At 40.6% G+C, this 19,663-nt stretch overlaps 1 protein-coding gene across 5 annotated transcripts in view; it reads right to left on the bottom strand.

Moving 5' to 3' along the window:
- ST6GAL1 (ST6 beta-galactoside alpha-2,6-sialyltransferase 1) overlaps positions 1 to 19,663 on the bottom strand; it is a 156,393-nt gene that overhangs the window by 49,228 nt on the left and 87,502 nt on the right. For 4 of the 5 annotated variants that reach the window (XM_073804008.1, XM_073804009.1, XM_073804010.1 and 1 more), the window contains exons 3-4: positions 13,329 to 13,464; positions 2,703 to 3,324 (exon numbers count right to left, since the gene is read on the bottom strand). In XM_073804008.1, coding sequence (XP_073660109.1) covers positions 2,703 to 3,285 — 583 coding nt within the window. In that variant the 5' untranslated portion in view covers positions 3,286 to 3,324; positions 13,329 to 13,464. The remainder of the gene's footprint in view (positions 1 to 2,702; positions 3,325 to 13,328; positions 13,465 to 19,663) is intronic. The other variant, XM_073804011.1, reaches the window with a different exon arrangement.

Genomic DNA, 19,663 nt, shown 5'->3' with positions numbered 1-19,663 from the left:
CAGCCCTCTTCACCTTGTGGGGCCCTACGGCCCAGGCAAACAGGATTATCTGTGATGCTTAAACACACTCTGCACGTTTTTCCATACAGCCTTTGCTTCTTGCTTTTGCCTCAGTTCAGAACGCTCTTCTCCTCTCTTCCAGGGGAGCAAGTCAGGAAGAGTATCAAGGGATTATTTTAACCTGGAAAGGGATTCATTCATTATTACAAAGCTATAATCACCACGAGGCGCAAGAGCAGAGATGAGGCTAAGTGTGGGCCCCTTGGACTCAAACACCCCAGTTTCAAGTCCCAGTCTACCGTTAACCAGCTGCGTAACCTCTCTGAGTGTCCGCACTTAGCTCCTGAGTAAAATGGGAGCAATAACCGTACCTACCGCGTGGGATTACTGGGAGGATTAAGAGAGCAAGGCTTGTTATACGCACAGCAGGTACACCATACATGTTACTCCTATTCATTCTAATATTTTTAAAATGTGCTACTGCTTGAAATGAATAGTCAAACAAACCTAAGATACTTTACATGTATGCGTATCAAAAACAATTGAAAATGACTGTGCCCACCATTGGCTGGTTTGTGGGGCTGCCGGAGACACAACACATTGTTACAGTCCCTCTGGTAAACGCTTGTGTAATGGACCAAAAAAAAAGAGCCATAAAACATATCTTACTTTGGTCTTCTACCGCCACTCCTGAGGATATTTCCCCTCTGGAGGGCAGTAGTAGTCACTTAAGTTGTCTTCCCCACAACCTCCTTAGCAGTACTATTTATAAGAGCAAACAGTCTGAAACCATTTGATATGTTCAACAGTTGGGACTAAGCTGGACAAATTCCAGGTGTGGTGGGAAGGCTGGGGCCTGTGGAGCTCAGAGGTCTTTAACAAAGGGCCTTTCCTCTCCCTCTCCTCTTTGTATTCTAAGTTCCTCTTTGGTATTGTTGATGAGTCCATGGCTGAATAAAAGAATACATGAATGAATTCCTTAAAATTTTTGTTAGACTAAATGCCCAAAGGAAATACCCTATAAAAGGCAGAACATTTGAAGTGTAGCATGCAATTTTTGTTAGATCTCAGGATCAAAATCCTTCCATGGAAATACGTATTTGAAATTATAACTCCAGTCTATAGAGAAAGGTTATTTTAATGAATGTTTAGTTAAATCCATAAAACTCCAACGTTTTATGGAGTGCATAAAAATAAAGATTATAGTTCCAATTCATGGGAGTATTAAGCTCTGCCTGAAACTGCAACATGATTCCGGCCAGGCAGACTATAATGCCTTGGGAAGAAAGAAAGAAATGTAGTTCCATTATGGATGAACAAAAACCAATTACATTTAGTTTCTAGAAAACGAAGTCCAAAAGAAACCAGAAAAGCAGAAGCAGAAGCAGAAGTTGGGGTGGGACTGGTTATCCTGGCAGCTCGTCTTCCAAAGTGCTGCCTATTTGGAGAGTTATGAAATATGATCTCACCACTGCTTCCTGCTCTAGAGAATCCAATTTGCTTCTCCTTTTCTTCTTTTGAGAGCCTGTGCTTGGTTTCAGACCATTTTTCCTGGCAGTCATACGAAGGAAATAAAAAAGGAGACACATGACCTCACCTGCTCCAGTACCTTCCAGAGCCTGACAGAAGAGCTAGGCTTCCTGTGCTTTGCTCTCTTTAGCCTGATTCATTTCGCAGTCAAGGAAAACACATTCTCTCAAAATAAGGGAACTAAGGAGTTTTAGGCAAATCCATAGCTCTGTGTTGGACACATGTTTACAAATCTGGATAAACTTTCTGTCTTTTTTTTTGTTTATTTTTACTGAAGTATAGTTGATTTACAATGTTGTGTTCGTTTCAGGTGTACAGCACAGTGATTCAGTGAATCTTTTTCATATTCTTTTCCCTTATAGGTTATTACAAAATATTTAGTATAGTTCCCTGTGCTATACAGGAGGTCCTTGTTGGTTATCTGTTTTATATATAACAGTGTGTATATGTTAATCCCAAGCTCCTAATTTATCCCTAAATCTTTATTAACTGTGAAGAATTTCAAGAAAAGCAAATTGATATATTCTGACCAGTGATTTTTAACCTTTTTTGGGTCACAACTGAAAGCTATGGACACTCTCTTTGGAAAAATGCAGACTGATTTACACATATACACACACGTTATACACTCCTAATCAGCACACATTTTTGCACATGATTTTAGGGATTCATGGACCTTCCTGAAGTTGGTCCAGAGTCCCCAGTTAATTCTTTTCAAAGAGAAAAACTAAAAATTACCCAGGTAGTTGAGGCCAAAAGAGACAATTAGTCGTTAATTAATCAGTACATTATAGAATTTCAGGACCTGAAGGAAAAGTAGAGATCTATGCTTTAAATATTTTAAAATGTGAATGTAGTGTTTTGCTTATTGGTAGCAGTGGAACTTTCTTTTCAAACAAAATCTTCTGTGGAACACCAATATTTAAGACAGATCAAAATAAAGCCATTCTAGTTGATAAAGGTGCTGGAAGACTGGATCCCCACCCTCTCCACTGCCCCCGTGCCACCTCTAACTCAGGAAGGACAGTTGAGTAACACCGATCTGGGCCCGCTCCACCGGTCGGTAGAGCCACACTGGGACTCCTAGTCTCCAGTACTGTCTACATGCCCAGACGCTCCAAGTGAGTGAGCACTGGCTGCTCAGATAACAGTCTTAACACCCCAGAACCCACCTATTTCTCGACCCAGTTGGGAGGACTTCAGAGATCCCGCTGATGAGACGACAGCACACCTGCCCCACGGCCCAGCCTTGGTCCTAATGTTCTCCTTAGGCAGGTAACCCTCCCATTCAGAGGTGTTGAAGGGAAAATCTGTGGCCTCTACCATTGAAACGTTCACGTGGTCCCGAAGGTGGCAAAGCAGGGCCTCTGCACTGAACTTAACACCAGGCCCTGGCCCCTTGTAGGACACTTTGTACTTGTTCATGCTCAGATAATTCTTCCAGATCTTTTGCAGCCTGGGGATAAGGTTTTTGGTGGAGCTGTCCTTGTTCCACACCTGGAAGGTAGCCTCCGGCTTGGCCTTGGGACCACTGAGGGCCTGGCTGCCCCTCTGGGGGTTGTGGGTGCCGCTTGAAGACACAGACTGGGAACCAGACCTCAACACCTGGAATTCCTTGGTTTGCAGTTTAAGGGACTCATAGTAACTCCCTTTCTTCTTTTCCTTCCATACACAGATGATTGCAAACAGGAGAAAGACCAGCACACAGCAGCTGAATTTTTTCTTCAAGTTAGTGGGAATCATAACGAAAGACATGTTCAAGGAAACCACGCTGTCCCGAGCAGGAAAACAGGCCTAAAAAAAAAGTGAGACAAGGCAGAAAATGATGTAAAGTATATCTAAAAGTAATGATGGGCTGAGCAATGGCTTTAGAGTGACAAGAATTGAATTCCAGTCCAGGTCTATCTCCCACCAGGTCTGCAACCTTCAGCAAGTCTTAAAAAAAAAAAAAAAAAAATCACCCTCAGTTTGGGCTTGTAATGTAGAAAGTAGCGCTCAGACACTCCCGTCTTCCTCTCCGAGCTGTGAGCACTTTATGGACTCGCCCACCACTCCTTTGTACTCCCTGAACCTTAGTTTCCTGTCGTCTTGGTCTAGCTCCCTGACTGCTCTCTGAGCTGCTTGAGGTCAGGAATCACATTTGACACATTCGGTTTGTAGGGCCTTACACTATTTGTTCAGGGAAGGGATACAATGCTTGAAAAACTAAAAGAAAAAGGCAGAGCAGGCTGAGGGGTCTACATCACAAGAAGCCAAACTCCCTAAAAAGACCCAGCCTCCTTTTAAAATTGCCAGAAAGAGACCTCTTGCCATAGACAGTGTCACAGGTTTGTGATGCATCTCTCTAAGGCAGGGGTCCCCAACCCCCGGGCCGAGGACCGCTACTAGGAACCGGCCACACAGCAGGAGATGAGTGGTGGGCAAGCGAGCGAAACTTCATCTGCTGCTCCCCATTGCTCCCCGTGGCTCGCATTACCGCCTGAACCAACCATCCCCCCACACCCCGCCCTCCCCCCCATCCATGGAAAAATTGTCTTCCACGAAACCGGTCCCTGGTGCCAGAAAGGTCAGGGACCACTGCTCTAAGGGCTCTGGTGCTAGACTCCTGCGTGAGAAGAAAGCCAAGGGTCAGCTTCACAACATAACATTCAGGTTTATGGAGTTCTGCATGAGTACTAGCAAGTGGCAGGAAACTGACTGACCTCACGGTGGAAGATGGGAACTCCTGATAAAATAGCAGATATGTGACCAATTAAGGAAATGAAAATAAAAATGCATTAAGCACACAAGAGGTTATTTCATTCAATTTCATCATAAACTGTGATGTACAACTTCAGTGAGCACTGTGTTTATAATAATCTAATATGAAGGGCATCTCCTGAGCTGTGCAGAAAGGCCCTGACCATTACCACCCATGAAGGTGCTATAATCTCGATTTTTATAGCTAAGCCACCTGAGGCTCTGAGAAATTAAGAGAAATGCCTAGGATCACAGAGCTGAGTGAATGGTAGCACTGAGATTCAAATCCAAGTGCACTTGATTCCCTAATCCATGACCCCTTTCACTGTATCCTGTACACAACTGCTGAAAGTTCTGGAAAATGGATTTCACTAAGCAAATAGAGCCTGAACAGGCCCCTTTATATCTGGGTAAAGACCTACTTAGTTTTCCCAGAATTTATTGTGAAACTGAACGGAAAATGGAAGTACTTTGAACTCAAACAAGGTCTGTATCTTCTGGAAAACATTAAATTCTTCCCTAAGTATCTAGGTTTATTTACCGTAATGAGTCTAAGCAATCACCCCCAGGGTTTTGCTAACTGATTAGGAATCTCTACAACAGTAATTAATACAACACTGTAAATCAACTATACTTCAATTTAAAAAAATTCAGGAAAATAAAAATCTATAGCCCATATCAATGAAGCCTGCTCCTAAGGATATCAGGGATAAAGTGGTAGGAGTACTGAACTGGGTATCACAAAACCTGGCTTCTTGTCCCCATTCTTGGTGACCCTAGGCAAGCCTCTTCACCTCTCTGCACCTAAGTTTCTGTGTAGTAACCACCTCTGCCCTGTCTCATTCACTGAGTGCTGGGAAGACCAAACGAGAATGGTGTTCATGGGCTTTGAACTAGGTAAATGTAAAGGCACAGAAGGTTAGAGCAGCCCCTAGGCATGAGGGCCACATTGAGGCAATGTGGGACAGCAAACGATGGTGGAGTGGAGCACTGGCCATGGCTCATCAACCTGAACTTCAGGTCCTTCATCAAGTATAACTAAAGTATAATTATAATTGAAGTATAGTGCAGTTATAATATTAGTTACAGGTGTGAAACTTAGTGATTCAATGTTTTTATAGATTATGTCCCACCATTACAATATTATTGACTATAATCTCTGTGCAGTACATTACATCCCTGTGACTTATTTATTTTATAACTGGTAATTTGTACCTCAAATATCCTTTACCTATTTCTCCTATCCCCGCCATTGCCCTTCCCTCTGGCAACCACTAGATTGTTCTCTGTATCTGTGAGTCTGTTTCTGTTTTGTTTGGTTGGTTTTTTAGATTCCACATATAAGTGAAAACATACAGTATTTGTCTTTCTCTGTCTGACTTATTTCACTTAGCATAATACCCCTTAGGCCCATCCATATCTCAAAATGCAAGATTTCATTCTTTTTTATGGCTAATATTCATTGTGTGTGTATATGTATGTATATATCACATATTCTTTATCCATTCACTCAGGATGCTTCCATATCTTGGCAGTTGCAAATTATAAATAATTCTACAGTGAACGTTGGAGTGCATAAATCTTTTGAATTAGGGTTTTTGTTTTCTAGGATAAATACCCAGGAGTGGAATTGCTGGATTGTATGGTGGCCCTATTTTTAATTTTTTAAGAAAACTCCATGCTGTTTTCTGTAGTGGATGCACAAATTTACATCCCCACCAACAGTGTACAAGGGTTTCCTTTTCTCCACATCCTTGCCAACACTTATTTCTTGTCCTTTTGATGACAGCCATTCTGACAGGTGTGAGGTGCTATCTCACTGTGGTTTTGATTTGCATTTCCCTGATGATTAGTGATGGTGAGCGCTTGTCTTCTTTGTCTGAGATTAACTGACCGTATGTGCATGGGTTTATTTCAGTCTCTCAATTCTGTTCCATTGATCTATGTGTCTGATTTTTTTGGGGGGGGGGGGGCCAGTACCATACTGTTTTGATTACTGCAGCTTTGTAGTATAGTTGGAAGTCAGGGAGCCTACCACCTCCAGCTATGTTCTTTCTCAAAATTGTTTTGGCTATTTGGGTTCTTTTGTGGTTCAATACAAATTTTAGGATTACTTGTCCTAGATATGTGAAAAATGTCATGGGTATTCTGATAAGGATTACATTGAATCTGTAGATTGCTTTGGGTAGCATGGACATTTTAACAATATTAATTCTCCTGATCCATGAGCAAGCACAGTATATCTTTCCATTTGTTTGTGTTGTCTTCAATTTCTTTTATCAATGTCATAATTTTCAGAGTATAGGTCTTCACCCTCTTGGTTAAATTTATTCCTAGGTATTTTAATCTTGTGATATGATTGTAAATGGGATTCTTGATTTCTCTTTCTGATAATTTATTAGTGTATAGAAATGCAAGAAATTTCTGTATATTAATTTTTTAGCCTGCAACTTTACTGAACTCATTGATTAGTTCTAAGTTTTTGGTGGCATCTTTAGGGTTTCCTATACATAAAATCATGTCACCTGCCAATAGTGATAGTTTTACTTCATCACCTCCAATTTAGATTCCTTTTATTTCTTTTCCTTTTCTGATTTCAGTGGCTAAGACTTCCAGTACTATGCTAAATAAAAGTGATGAGAGTGGGGATCCCAGAGGAAATGCTTTCAGCTTTTCACTGTTGAGTATGATATTAGCTGTGGGTTTGTCATAAATGGCCTTTATCATAATAATAATTATTATTATAAATGGGATGTTGCCTCTATACCCACTTTGTTGAGATTTTTTTATCATGAATGGATGTTAAATTTTGTCAAATGCTTTTTCTGCATCTATTGAGATGATCATGTGATTTTTAGCCTTCATTTTGTTCATGTGGTGTATCAGATTGATTTGTGGATACTGAACCATCCATGAATCCCTGGAATAAATCTCACTAGATCATGATGTATGATTCTTCTAATGTATTGTTAAATTCGGCTTCTAATATTTTGAAGAAGACTTTTACATCTATGCATCAGGGATATTGGCCTGTAATTTTCTTTTTTTGTAGTGTCTTTTTTAGTTTGTGTATCAGGGTAAAGTTGGCCTCTTAGAAGGAGTTTGGAAGTGTTCCCTCCTCTTCTATTTTTTTTTTTTTTTTTTGAATAGTTTGAGAAGGATAGGTATTAACTCTTCTTTAAATGTTTGGTAATTCCCCTGTGAAGCTGTCTGGTCCTGAACTTCTGTTTGTTGGGTTTTTTGGTTTTTTTGTTTGATTTCTGATTCAATTTCATTGCTAGAAATTGAACTGTTCAGATTTTCTATTTCTTCCTGATTCAGTCTTGCAATACTATATGTTTCTAGGAATTTATACATCTCTCATAGGTTGTCCAATTTGTTGGTATATAATTGTTCAAAGTATTCTGATTGTTTGTATTTGTGATATTGGTTGTAACTTGTCTATCATTTCTGATTTCATTCAATTGGGCCCTCTCTCTTTTTTTCTTAATAAGCCTAGCTCAAGTTTTGTCAATTATATTTATCTTTGCAAAGGACCAGCTCTTCGTTTCACTGATCATTTCTATGATTTTTTAGTCCCTATTTCATTTATTTTTCCTCTGATCTTTATCATTTCCTTCCTTCTACTAACTTTGAGCTTTGTTTGTTCTTCTTTTTGTGATTCCTCTGGGTGTAAAATTAGGTTGTTAACTTGAGATGTTTCTTATTTCTTGAGGTATGCCTGTATCACTATAAACTTCCCTCTTAGAACTCCTTTTGCTACATCCATAGATTTTGGATTATGTTTCTATTGACACTCATCTCAAAGTACCTTTTTATTTCTTCTTTGATTTCTTCATTGACCCATTGGTTTTTAGTAGCATGTTGTTCAGTCTTTACATATTTGTGTTTTTCCAGTCTTCCTGCAATTGATTTCCAGTTTCATACCATTGTTTGAAAAGATGTTTGATATGATTTCAGTCTTCTTAAATTCATTGAAATTTGTTCTGTGGACTAGCATGTAATCTATCCTGGAGAATGTCCCATGTGCACTTTAAAAGAATGTGTATTTTGCTGTTTTGGGATGGAATGTTCTATTAATATCTACTAAGTCCGTTTGGGCTAATGTGTTTTAAGGCCAGTGTTTCTTTATTGATTCTCTATCTGGATAATCTATCCATTGATGTAAGTGGGGTATTAAAGCCCCCTACTATTACTGTGTTACTTTCAGTTTCTCCCTTTATGTTTATTGATATTTGCTTTAAGCATTTAGGTGTTCCTATCTTTACAAATGTTATGTCCTCTTCTTAGACTGACCCCTTTATCATTATGTAATGCCCTTCTTTGTCTTTTGTTATAATTTTTGTTTTAAAGTCTATCTTGTCTGATATGAGTATTGTTACTCCAGATTTCTTTCCATTTCCTTTTGCATGGAATATTATTTTCCATCCTTTCATTTTCAGTCTGTGTGTCTTTAGTTCTGAAGTGAGTCTCTTGTAGGCAGCATATATATGTCTTTTTTTTTTAATCCATTTGGCTTCCCTATGTCGTGTTTTTTTTTTTTTTTTTTTTTTTTTTTTTTTTGCAGTACACAGGCCTCTCCCGTTGCGGAGCACAGGTTCCGGACGCGCAGGCTCAATGGCCATGGCTCACGGGCCCAGCCGCTCCGCGGCATGTGGGATCTTCCCAGACTGGGGCACTAACCCGCGTCCCCTGCATCAGCAGGCGGACTCTCAACCACTGCGCCACCAGGGGAGTCCCCTATGTCGTTTGATTGACGTATTTAGTCCATTTACATTTAAAGTGATTATTGATAGGTGTGTACTTATTTCCAGTGTTACTGTTCCAAGTTGTTTTTGTAGTTCTTCTCTCTTCTTTTAGTCTCTTCTCTTATGGTCTGATGCTTTTCTTTGGTGCTGTTTCTTTTTTTTCCTCTCTTTTTTTTTTTCATGTGTGTGTGGTGTGTGTGTGTGTATCTATTGTAAGTTTTGTTTTATGGTTACCATGAAGTTCACATATATTTATATACAGATAGATACATAGATATAGATTTATTTTAATCTGGTAGTTGTTTAATTTTCAATATATTCTAAAAGCTCTATGCTTTTTACTGTCCAATATTTCATATTTTTGACGTCATATTTTACATCTTTTGTGTATCCCTTAACTATTATTGCAGTTACAGTTGATTTTACAAATTTTGTCTTTTAACCTTTATACTAGTAGTTGATCCATTGCCTTTTCTATATATTGCCTTTACCAGTGAGATTTTCTTCCTTTGTATATTTTTTTATTTCTTGCTATAACCTTACTTTTTCACTTAAAGGTGTTCACTTAACATACCTGGTAAGGCCAGTTTAGTGGTGACCTCTTTTAGATTTTTGTTTGTCTGGGAAACTCTTTATCTCTTCTCCAATTCTGAATGACAACCTTGCCGGACAGAGTATCTTTGGTTGTAGGGTTTTTTCTTTCAGCACTTTACATATATCATGGCACTCCCTTCTAGCCTGCAAAGTTTCTGCTGAAAAATCAGTTGATAGTATTAAGGGGGTTCCCTTGTACGTTACTCTTTGTTTTCCTCTTGCTGCCTTCAAAATTCTCTCTGTCTTTAATTTTTCCCTTTTAATTATGACCTCTTGATATGTAACCTCTAATGGAATAAAATCTGAAAAAAATTAACTAAATCACTTTGCTATACACTTGATTTACAATATTGTATTAGTTTCAATTATATTTCAATAAAAAATTTTAAAAGTAATAAATCTCTATTGCAGTGTGAAAAAAATATATGTTGTGATATGGATCTTTTGGGGTTCATTTTGTTTGGGACTCTCTATGCTTCCTGGACCTGGATATCTGTTTCCTTCCCCAAGTTAGTAAAGTTTTCAGCCATTATTTCATCAAATATTTTTTTTTCCTACCCTTTTTCCCTCTCTTATCCTTCTGGGACCCCTATAATGCAAATGTTAGTATGCTTGATGTTGTCCCAAAGCTCCAGTAAACAATTCTCAATTTTTTTAATTCTTTTTTCTTTTTGATGCTCTGATTGGGTGATTTCCACTATTCTGTCTTCCAGGTCACTTACATGTTCTGTATCACCTAATCTGCTGCTGATTCCCTCTAGTGTATTTTTTTTCATTTCAGTTATTGTATTCCTCATCTGTGACTGGTTATTTTTTATATTTTCTAATTATTTGTTGAAGTTCTCATATTCCTCTATTCTCCTGAGTTTGGTGAGCATATTTATGACCCTTGCTTTGAACTCTGTATGGTGTATGACATAAATTACAATTACTTATGTCAGTTTCATTGTTTTTTTTTTTTTTTTTTCTGGGGTTTTATCTTGTTTTTCTCATTTGGAACATATTACTCTGTCCCCAGGATGCACCAGCGGCCGCCATCTTGGGAAGTGCTGTCACTGCAGGGGCTAGAGTTACAGCCTGGTGTGGGCCAGGACTTCTCCCAGGGTGCACCAGGGGCTGCCATCTCGGCAAATGGGGGACAGTTGGAGGAGCCACGTACAGGCTGAGGGGTAGCCTGGGGTGTGCTGGTGTGGTCTTGGCTGGCCGGCTAGAATGTCAAGTGCTTTTCAATCCACAGCCTCTGCACTGGGACTGGGAGCAAGTTAAGTTTGTGCACAAGCTCTTTAAGAGCATAGTCTCAGTTTCCTACAGCCCTCCAGCTCGCCCAGCCGTAAGTTTGACTTCTTCCTGGTGCTGGTCCCCAGGGCTGGGGCCCCCAATGTGGGGCTTGAACCCTTTGCTCTTAGGAAGGACCTCCAAGTTTGTGATATCCTCTTCCTCTGTGGGTCACTTGCCAGAGGTGTGGGTCCTGACTGAATCACGTCTCTGCCCCCTCCTACCCATCTTGATGTGTTTTTTCTTCATATCCTTAATTGTATAAGAGCTATTCTGCTAGTCTTCAGGTCGTTCTCAGAGAAAGTTGTTCTATATGTAGTTGTAGTTTTGCTGTGTCTGTGGGAAGAGGTGAGCTCAGGGTCCTCCTACTCCACCATCTTGATCCCACCTCACTGAGACTCTAATTTAAGCACCAAACAGTGCTTCCTACCACCACAGACCTCAGGAACCAGTGACTCTAGGGAGGATGGGTGCTTACCTTGGGCCACCAAAGTTTTGGAAGTGATGAAATGTACACAGAGGGAGAATTCAAACATGAGATCATGAAATGGGGCAGGCGCTTGTTGCATCATCAGAAAACTAAGCAATTCAATTTCCCCAGACACCCAACACAGCTAATCATAGGACACTAAGACAGCTGAGGAAAAACTAGAAAAGAAGGGAAAGTAGCATTTGAGAAGCGCCTACTGTACGGTAGGCACTCTACCTGCTTCATCTCATTTAATTTTTACTATACCACTATGGGATAGGTATTAACAACCCCTCTTGAGAAAATGAGGAAACAGGCTTAGCAAGGACACAGGGCTTCTCTGAAGTCAATAGCTAATCAGTGCTAGAACTAGGATTCGAACCCAGGTCTATCTGACTAAAAGTCCATGGTCTTTGGACCAAAGAACAGGCATTGTGAAAAAGCACAGTGAATAGTCAGTGTTGAGCAACTAGGACTCAGAAATCAGGATCTCTAGTGACACAACTGCTGGAAAGTTACAGAATAAACACCCTCACTATCAGCACTGACACTACTAATGTGCACTGTTTTACCAGTCAGGCAACTCTTTCACAGCAATTAGGTTTATGAGACCCAGTACGACCCTGTGAGATGAGCAGAGAAAATTTTATGAGTTCCATTTACAACTGAAGAAACTACGGTTTTGTAAATATAGATAATTTTCAAAGCTGCATGAGTGATTTGGAAATGATGGAGTTGGGACTTAACTTTTACGTGTATGAGTGAAATAAGACAGGAGTTAGGGAGGGGGCGCCCGGTTCACTGTCACACTGCGCTGAGGCTCAGAGGGGTTTGTGTTTGACTACCTGCCAGCACCTACTCTCCAAGGTTGAGTTTCCCAGGAAACAAGAATTCCCCAAACCTTCAACCGTAACACAGTCTTACAACTTTAAGAAAGCCTCAGCCTTCAAGGCCAGTGCTCGGTCGTGAGGGCATTCACGTGAAACCTCGTGTCAGGGCTCCCAATTCTCTTGACCACCACCCTCTGTTGAGGTTCCAAGTCTACCAGCTGGCTGGAGCTTCTGGTCATAGGCACTTAGAGCTTCACTCTCATCTCTCAAGCTGCTCTAGAGAGACAAGGACTTGAAGAAGTTTCATCTAAGCAGCCCAAACTGAAGGAAAGGAGTAGTAAATATTTCTCCCCAGATTCTTTGGGAAATCAGTCCAAGTTTTTAATTTTCCAGTCACATCCCAGATTGCCTTCTTAAGCCTCTAGGACTCTGCACTGCTGTAATCTCTCCCCTTGTCCATTTGCCTGGCAACCAGACAGCATTACCTTTCTGCTTCTGGCATCCTGTGGAGCCCACCTCCCCTTCTTGTTCTTGCTCCCTGCTGCTTGCCTCTAGTGTTTAGTAATGCTTGCTTTCATGCTGACCCCCTGCTAGAGGGAAACTCCTCCTGACTCATTTCTGACACTCCAGTGCCCGGCACCATGCCTGGAACACAGTGGGTATTCAATAAAGGGTTCTTGAATTAATGGGACTGTATCAACGAACACTTACGAGCCCACCAGGTTTCCAGAAGAATAAGTAACAACTCACATTATCACGTACAGAGAACAAGCCAACACTGAACCAACAGAAAGAAAAATCCCAGCCAAAATAGGGCTCCCACCCTAGGCTACTCATCACTAGATGCCCAGTAGCAGATGCAGGGCTTGGCCATAGTAGGTGCTTTAAAAAGGTAGACTGAATTACAGAATCACTTTAAATCTTATATTTATAGTTTACAGAAATAGGCAAAATAGGCAAATCACTTATCTCCACCCCTCATTGACTAAGGACTAAAAAACAAAGAAGAAGAAAACAGCAAAGCTGTAGCCAGACCTGCAGCCCCTCTGTGGCTCCTCACCAGCGCACTCTGCCGCGCCGATCCCAAATAGAAAATGGACCCCGGTGCTACCTCTATAGCCCACGTCTCCAGGTGTTCCTTACCTGCTTGTGGCTAATCCCCCTGGGGCTGCAGGCCCTCCAGGTCCTCAGGAGCCAGCACTATTCCCCATGGGAGGAATGTTTGCTTTATTGGGTCTGGAGGCCAAGGCTCATTTTTCTCAGGATGATCAAAAAGCATCTACAAAGGAGAAAAAAAAAAAAAAAAGATGAGTTAAGTGCCGTTTTCCAGCAGGGGCAGAGTTAAAGATTAACAAGATAGACAGGGACGTCTGCTACACTCCAGTGCGGGCCCTGGAAGCCCCAAGGGCTCAGAAAAAGAGAGACAAAAGCCAGTTACAGGTGCAGTGCTCTGGGTCCATAAACAGCACAGAGAGCCTAGAAATAGTCCGATACTACATAAGAACATGAGCAAGCACCACAGACCAACCTGGGAAGAAAGGATTGTTTAGTCACTGGTTTGAGCATAACATAAACAGCAATTTGGGGAAGAGAGGGTTCAGTTCATCCCCAAATGAACTCTAAACAAATTTTTTAAAAATTATTTTCAAAGAATATTTAATGATACGTGAAAATTCTATCAGTATAATGTTAACTGAAATTCAGAAAAAATACATTTTTTAGAATTCACATGTGAGAAAGAGAAAGGGCAAAAAAAAAAAAAAAAAAAAATACACCCTGGATGGTAGAATAAGGAGTAATGAGGGTTTTCATTTTTTATAATTTTTTTTGTATATTCCAAGATTTCTAAAGTGTACACGTGTTACTCTTAGAGTTGGAAAAAATTATAAAAATATAATTTTTAAAAGCTAAAAATAGAACTCTATATTTGTTAGCTCTCTTCTTTCTGATGGAATGTAGAAAAATAACAAAGGAAAAGTTTAATAGTCAGTTGCATGAAAATTCCAACTTGTATACAATAAAAAATACTGTAATAAAAAGGAAGATAAACTCAAGGTGTGCAAAGGGTTCAAACAGTAAAAGCCTCTAGAAATGAACGGGCAATCAACATGAACAGACAAATCACAAAACAGAAAATACAATTAATGAGCATATGAAATTATGATTACTCTTGAGAGAAACTCAAAAGAGGCAACTGAACATTAAGATACTAGTTTGTAAAATTAACATTAACCAGCAGTTTTCAAAAAGATTAATACTCATTGCCAGGCAGATTGTAATGAAGTTGGTATATTTCAAGAGAGCAGTAGAAATTAACTTTTTTAGAAAGTAATCATGCCATAGAATTAAGAGCTCATGACTATGAACCAAGTTATTGTACTTCCAGGAAAAAAAAAAACTGAATAAATAATTCAAAGGGAGAAAAGGTTATATTATTTCAGTTTCCTCATATATAAAATAATTCCCTACCTTACATGGCTGTAGTGAGAACTGGAAGAAGATTCATGAAGTAAAGAATGAATTTTATAAAGCAATATGCATGTGCAAAAAGAAAAATAGCTTTCAGTTTCAAAATGATTTATAATGGTGAAAAATCTACAGTTAAGGGACTTCCCTGGCAGTCCCGTGGTCAGACAGAACTTCGCCCTCCAATGCAGGGGGTGCAGATTCAATCCCTGGTCAGGGAGCTAAGATCCTGCATGCCTCACGGCCAAAGAACTAAAACATAAAACAGATGCAATATTATAACCAATTCAATATCCCCAACAGTTTTGCCTAAATTACTCAACATGAAGAAAGTCAAACTGAAAGATGAGAATTTATCTCTTCTCAGTTTGCTCATCAACTGTTTTCAAGTCTCAGCCATGTACATTTTTTTCTAGATATTTGGACAAGCGTAACTTTTAGTCGCAATGTGACTAAATATGTACAGGTAACATTCTGTGTTTCACTTTTTTTTTATAATATTTTAAGCATTTTATTTCATGTTGCTACTTAAATTCACACACCATTGTGTATATATTCTATCTGGTGGATGTAGCGTATTATTTCCCTACTGCTGGAAGCTTAATTATTAACCTTTTATCCTTTTGAATTATTTATTCAGTTTTATTTCCTGGAAGTACAATAACTTGGTTCATAGTCACGAGCTCTTAATTCTATGGCATGATTACTTTCTTAAAAAGTTAAATTAATTTCTACTCCCTGCCTAGCAGCCTCCTGGTAGAGTCCAAAAAAAAAAAAAAAATGTCTCTGAAAGCTATCCCTCTTTTCATGTCATGTAACTTTCCTTTGAGGCAGGGGGTTTGTGATTATGCAAGCAGGATTACCATTTGTCTCCTCCTACCAAAAGTGTAACCTCTGTAAGTATTGGCCTTTCTTCACTACTACCCTCAGTGCCTAGATGCATGTCTGGCATATGGTAGGTACTCAATAGCTATTGGTTGAATGAATGAATGAGGGAAGTGTTGCCAGCCCTTAAGAGGTCTATGCTTACCTCAGGCACCATTGATGGACAGGGTTCTTTCTCAGCAGCCTCACTGAGAACACTTTGGGCAGTCATCGGCAGTTTGGATGCCGCCTCTTGCCTGTATGTGCTGCTTCACTGCCATTCCCTCAATGCATGAGCTGCTGGGGCATGAGACTTTTATTTGGGTTCAGTGCACAGACATCAGAGGAGTGCAGCAAACCCGTATCTTCCTCCCACATGTCGCATCTGCTCGGAACAACCTGCCCTCTAAGGAGATTTAAGATCACTCCCCACTGTTGATTTCCAAAAATCAACCAATTGAAACAAGTGGTATAACTGTTGATCTATATCTGTTGTAGCTGATGAGGGCCTTCCAAAAATAGTCACTGCTGCTCATGAGAGTAGCAGTGGTGATCTTCAACCAGCTACACAAGTGGTAACAGAATCCTCAACTCTCTGGGGGAGAAACTTAAGCACTCACGACAACAACAGCTACCAAGTATTTAGTACGAGCTATGTTCAAAGCACTGACTATAGCTTAGGGGTTAAGAGTAAGAACTCTGGAATTAGACTGAGCTGGGCAAGAGTCCAAACTCTGCCTTTCCCCAGTTACATGACCTTGGACAAGCTACTCAACCCCCTAGGACTCAGCTTCTTTATCTGTAAAATGGGAATAATAATAACAGAGCCCATCTCATGGGATTATTTAAATAATCAAGTTCGATAATACACCCAAAGGGATTGCAATAGGAACTGTGACAAAAATCATCCCTGTCACTTCATTTACCCCTCCCCATCCCCTGCTGTGTGGACACCACTACTATCCCCATTTCTACAGATGGGAAACTGAGACAGGTGTGATGAGCAATTTGCCCAGAGTAACTCACTCGTGACACTCCAAATGTCCCATGCGTTTTCATGCCTTTGTAGCCCTGCACATAGAATACCTTCTGCTTGAAATGTCCCTTCCTGCCCTGTTCACGCAGGGCCATGACCACTCAGCCTCCTATACCAGCTCAAGTGCCCCTGGACGCTGAAGCCTTTCTTGACCCCCACGGAGATGGTCACAGCTCCGCTGTGCCTGTGCTGGCTCTCATCAGACCGCATGACACTTACTCGTTTGCAGGTCTGTCCCAAGCTTTAAGATTTATCTCTGGTCCCCTGCATCAAGCCAGGCTCTGCGCCCTAACTGGGAAGTGCTCGGTCATGTTTGAACGAAAGAATGAGGATAGCTCGGACCCCACTCCTCCCGTTCCCCACGTCCTTCAGTTGTTAGAATCACCCCCACCACCTACCCACCCATCACCTTCAATTGCCGGAGTCCCCTTTACAGCACTGCCGTGGCAGGTATTCATTCCATCTGGTGAGTACATTGAGTGACAGGAAATTCACCACCTCCCCAGGTTGCACATGGCTATGTGAGCAGCTCTGCCTCTTAGAAAGGTCTTAAAATGAAAAGAAATCAACCTCCCTGTAAAAATAAACCCAGCAGTTTAAGCTCAGCTCTCTGGAGCCATATAGACTCAGAATGAAAACCAGTAACACTTGCTGAGCCTGTGCTCAGCCCATGCTCAGTGCTGGGAACTCCACGTGCACCCACTCGTTTCATCCTTGTGGCAACCCTGTGCAGACCACCTTGCTGCTGTATCTTCTCCTCCACCCAGGACAATCTTCCTCATTCCTTGAATATGTTAGCTCCTGGCTCACTAGAATTCTCTCCAACACTATTTCTGTCATAACTCTTGGTGGCATTAACAATCACTTATAGAATTATCCTAGTCAACTCCAATGACTGTGACATCAGCAACTCACCCCCAAGGTCATAGCTTTGGTCTTGTCATTTCCAAAAAATATACTCCCTTCATCAAGGGATACCTCGATTTCAGGCGTCCTTCTCTAATCACCACTCCTATCTCTGCAGCTTAGTCCAACCAGTACCCAACTCTAACAATCTTCTGTGTTTGATCCTACTACCTTCCTACTGTCTCTCACTTCCTCCCTGCCATCCTTTCCCTTCCTATCCAGCTTAAATTCCACGGTCAGTCATTCAGTTGACCTCTCTCATCACACATGTTTGGATAAACCCCAATCCTGGTTAAATCCAACTCTCTGTCCTACTCCACACCTGCAAGCAGGCAGCTGAACATGGCTAGAGAAAATCATGCAACGATGCTTAATGATGTCACTTCAAGTTCATGATCACTAACTGCAAATAGCTCCTTAATGCTCCACAGCAACGATATGCTACTTTTCCAGTCAATTCATCTGCCACTGTCCTAGAGGACTGTGTGACTTCCTCCCCACTAAAAACTCCTCTTATCCTCACCCTCGCCTGATGAACTTGCTACTTACTCATAGAAAAAAAGGAAGCTACCAGAGTAGAACTTCCACACGCATGCTTTTGTACCACCGCTACTCACCTTACCTGCACTTATGCCCAAATGATCTCATTACTATCAATTAATTGGCTGCGTCCAACACTTGCAATATCCAACATTTTTCCATAAATCCTACACACTCTTGTCTACTTAAGGACATTCTTAAAAGTCCCCCTTTTTTCTTCTGCATCAGTAGGTATCTTTCTCTCAGAGATCATGCTCATCAGCATAGAGGTATGCTATTATTTCTCCTATGTTTAAAAAAAAAAAAACAACTCTCTCCTGATTGAGGCAGACACCACATGACCCAGATCAGTCTCAGCATCACTAACAATGGGACACCTAGACAGCTTCTGCCTTCTGAAGTGAGACAGTATGAAGCACACAGCACCACGAATGAAAAATTCTTGCCCAAAATGTTTAATCTGTAAGTGATCAAGCCTTTATAGGCAATTCCAGTTTTTCGGAAATACAAGAGAAAGAAGAACAAGTTAAAAGACACCCTAGTTTACCAGTTATATCCAGAAAGCAGGACATTCTACAGAACGATTGAACTAGTTTCATCAACAAGTTAATGAGCACAAAAAACAAATGACTTAAAAAACACACCAAAAAACACAACAATCACATGCAGTCTGCAGACCTTTGGTTTGAACAGAACAACACTGGGGAGAAATGGGGGTATCTGAATATAGACTGGGTATTATATATGATATTAAGAAATCACTGTTAATTTTGTTAGGTTTAATAATAGTATTATTATATTATGATTATATATGTGGTCATGTTAGAAAAAAAGTCCTACACATTTGAAGTAGAGATGAAATTTACTTTAAAAATACTTTAGCCAAAAATAAAGCAAATATGAAAAAAAAGCAGCATCATTTTTTTCAAATATATTCAAATTAAGCTATGTAAGGAATGAGAGTGATTTGCAGACCCTTCTTGACAATATCATTTGGGATTAGGGAGCGTTTGAAAGAGCATGAAGAAAAAACTTACATTGACAATGTTTTCGTGTTACTGAAGGAATTAACTGAAAAAGATACATGACATTACAAAAGTCACATATTTAGCCATTACATGAGGTCTAAAGAAACTCCATTTCCCTGTCCCTCCAACAAAACCTCTTGACCTCATTTCACTTCCCCTGCCCTTTTTCTTCCCTTTACAGTAAAACTCCTTGAAAGAACTATCTGTAGTCACTGTTTCCAATTTCCCTCTTCCCATTCTCCCTTGAACCAACTCCATCAAACCTCCCTCATCTCGATGAAACTGCTCTTGTCATGTCCCCAAAGACCTCCGTGACCTCCATGCCACCAATCAAATGGTCAGGGCTAAGTCTTTTTCTTACTCAGCCCATCAGCCGTACTTTACACAGTTGGCCACTTCCCCCTTCTGGCTTCCAAAACCCACACACTTCTGGTTTTTCTCCACCCACTGGTCACTCCTCCTCGGCTGTCTCTGATGCTGGTTCCTCCACATCTCCCCTACCTCTACACACCCAAGCGCCCCAGCTTCTGGACTTTGTTCTAGCGACACTTGCTTCCTACTGGATGTGGGCACCTTGTGATCTGTTCCCCCTCTACTCAGCCTGTCGTTTGCAATCAAAACACGTTTGTTGACGTGCA

The sequence above is a fragment of the Tursiops truncatus genome, chromosome 4, assembly GCF_011762595.2.
Source record: "Tursiops truncatus isolate mTurTru1 chromosome 4, mTurTru1.mat.Y, whole genome shotgun sequence".
In the NCBI taxonomy this organism is placed as follows: Eukaryota; Metazoa; Chordata; class Mammalia; order Artiodactyla; family Delphinidae; genus Tursiops; species Tursiops truncatus.
This window is presented reverse-complemented; position numbering and strand designations above follow the sequence as displayed.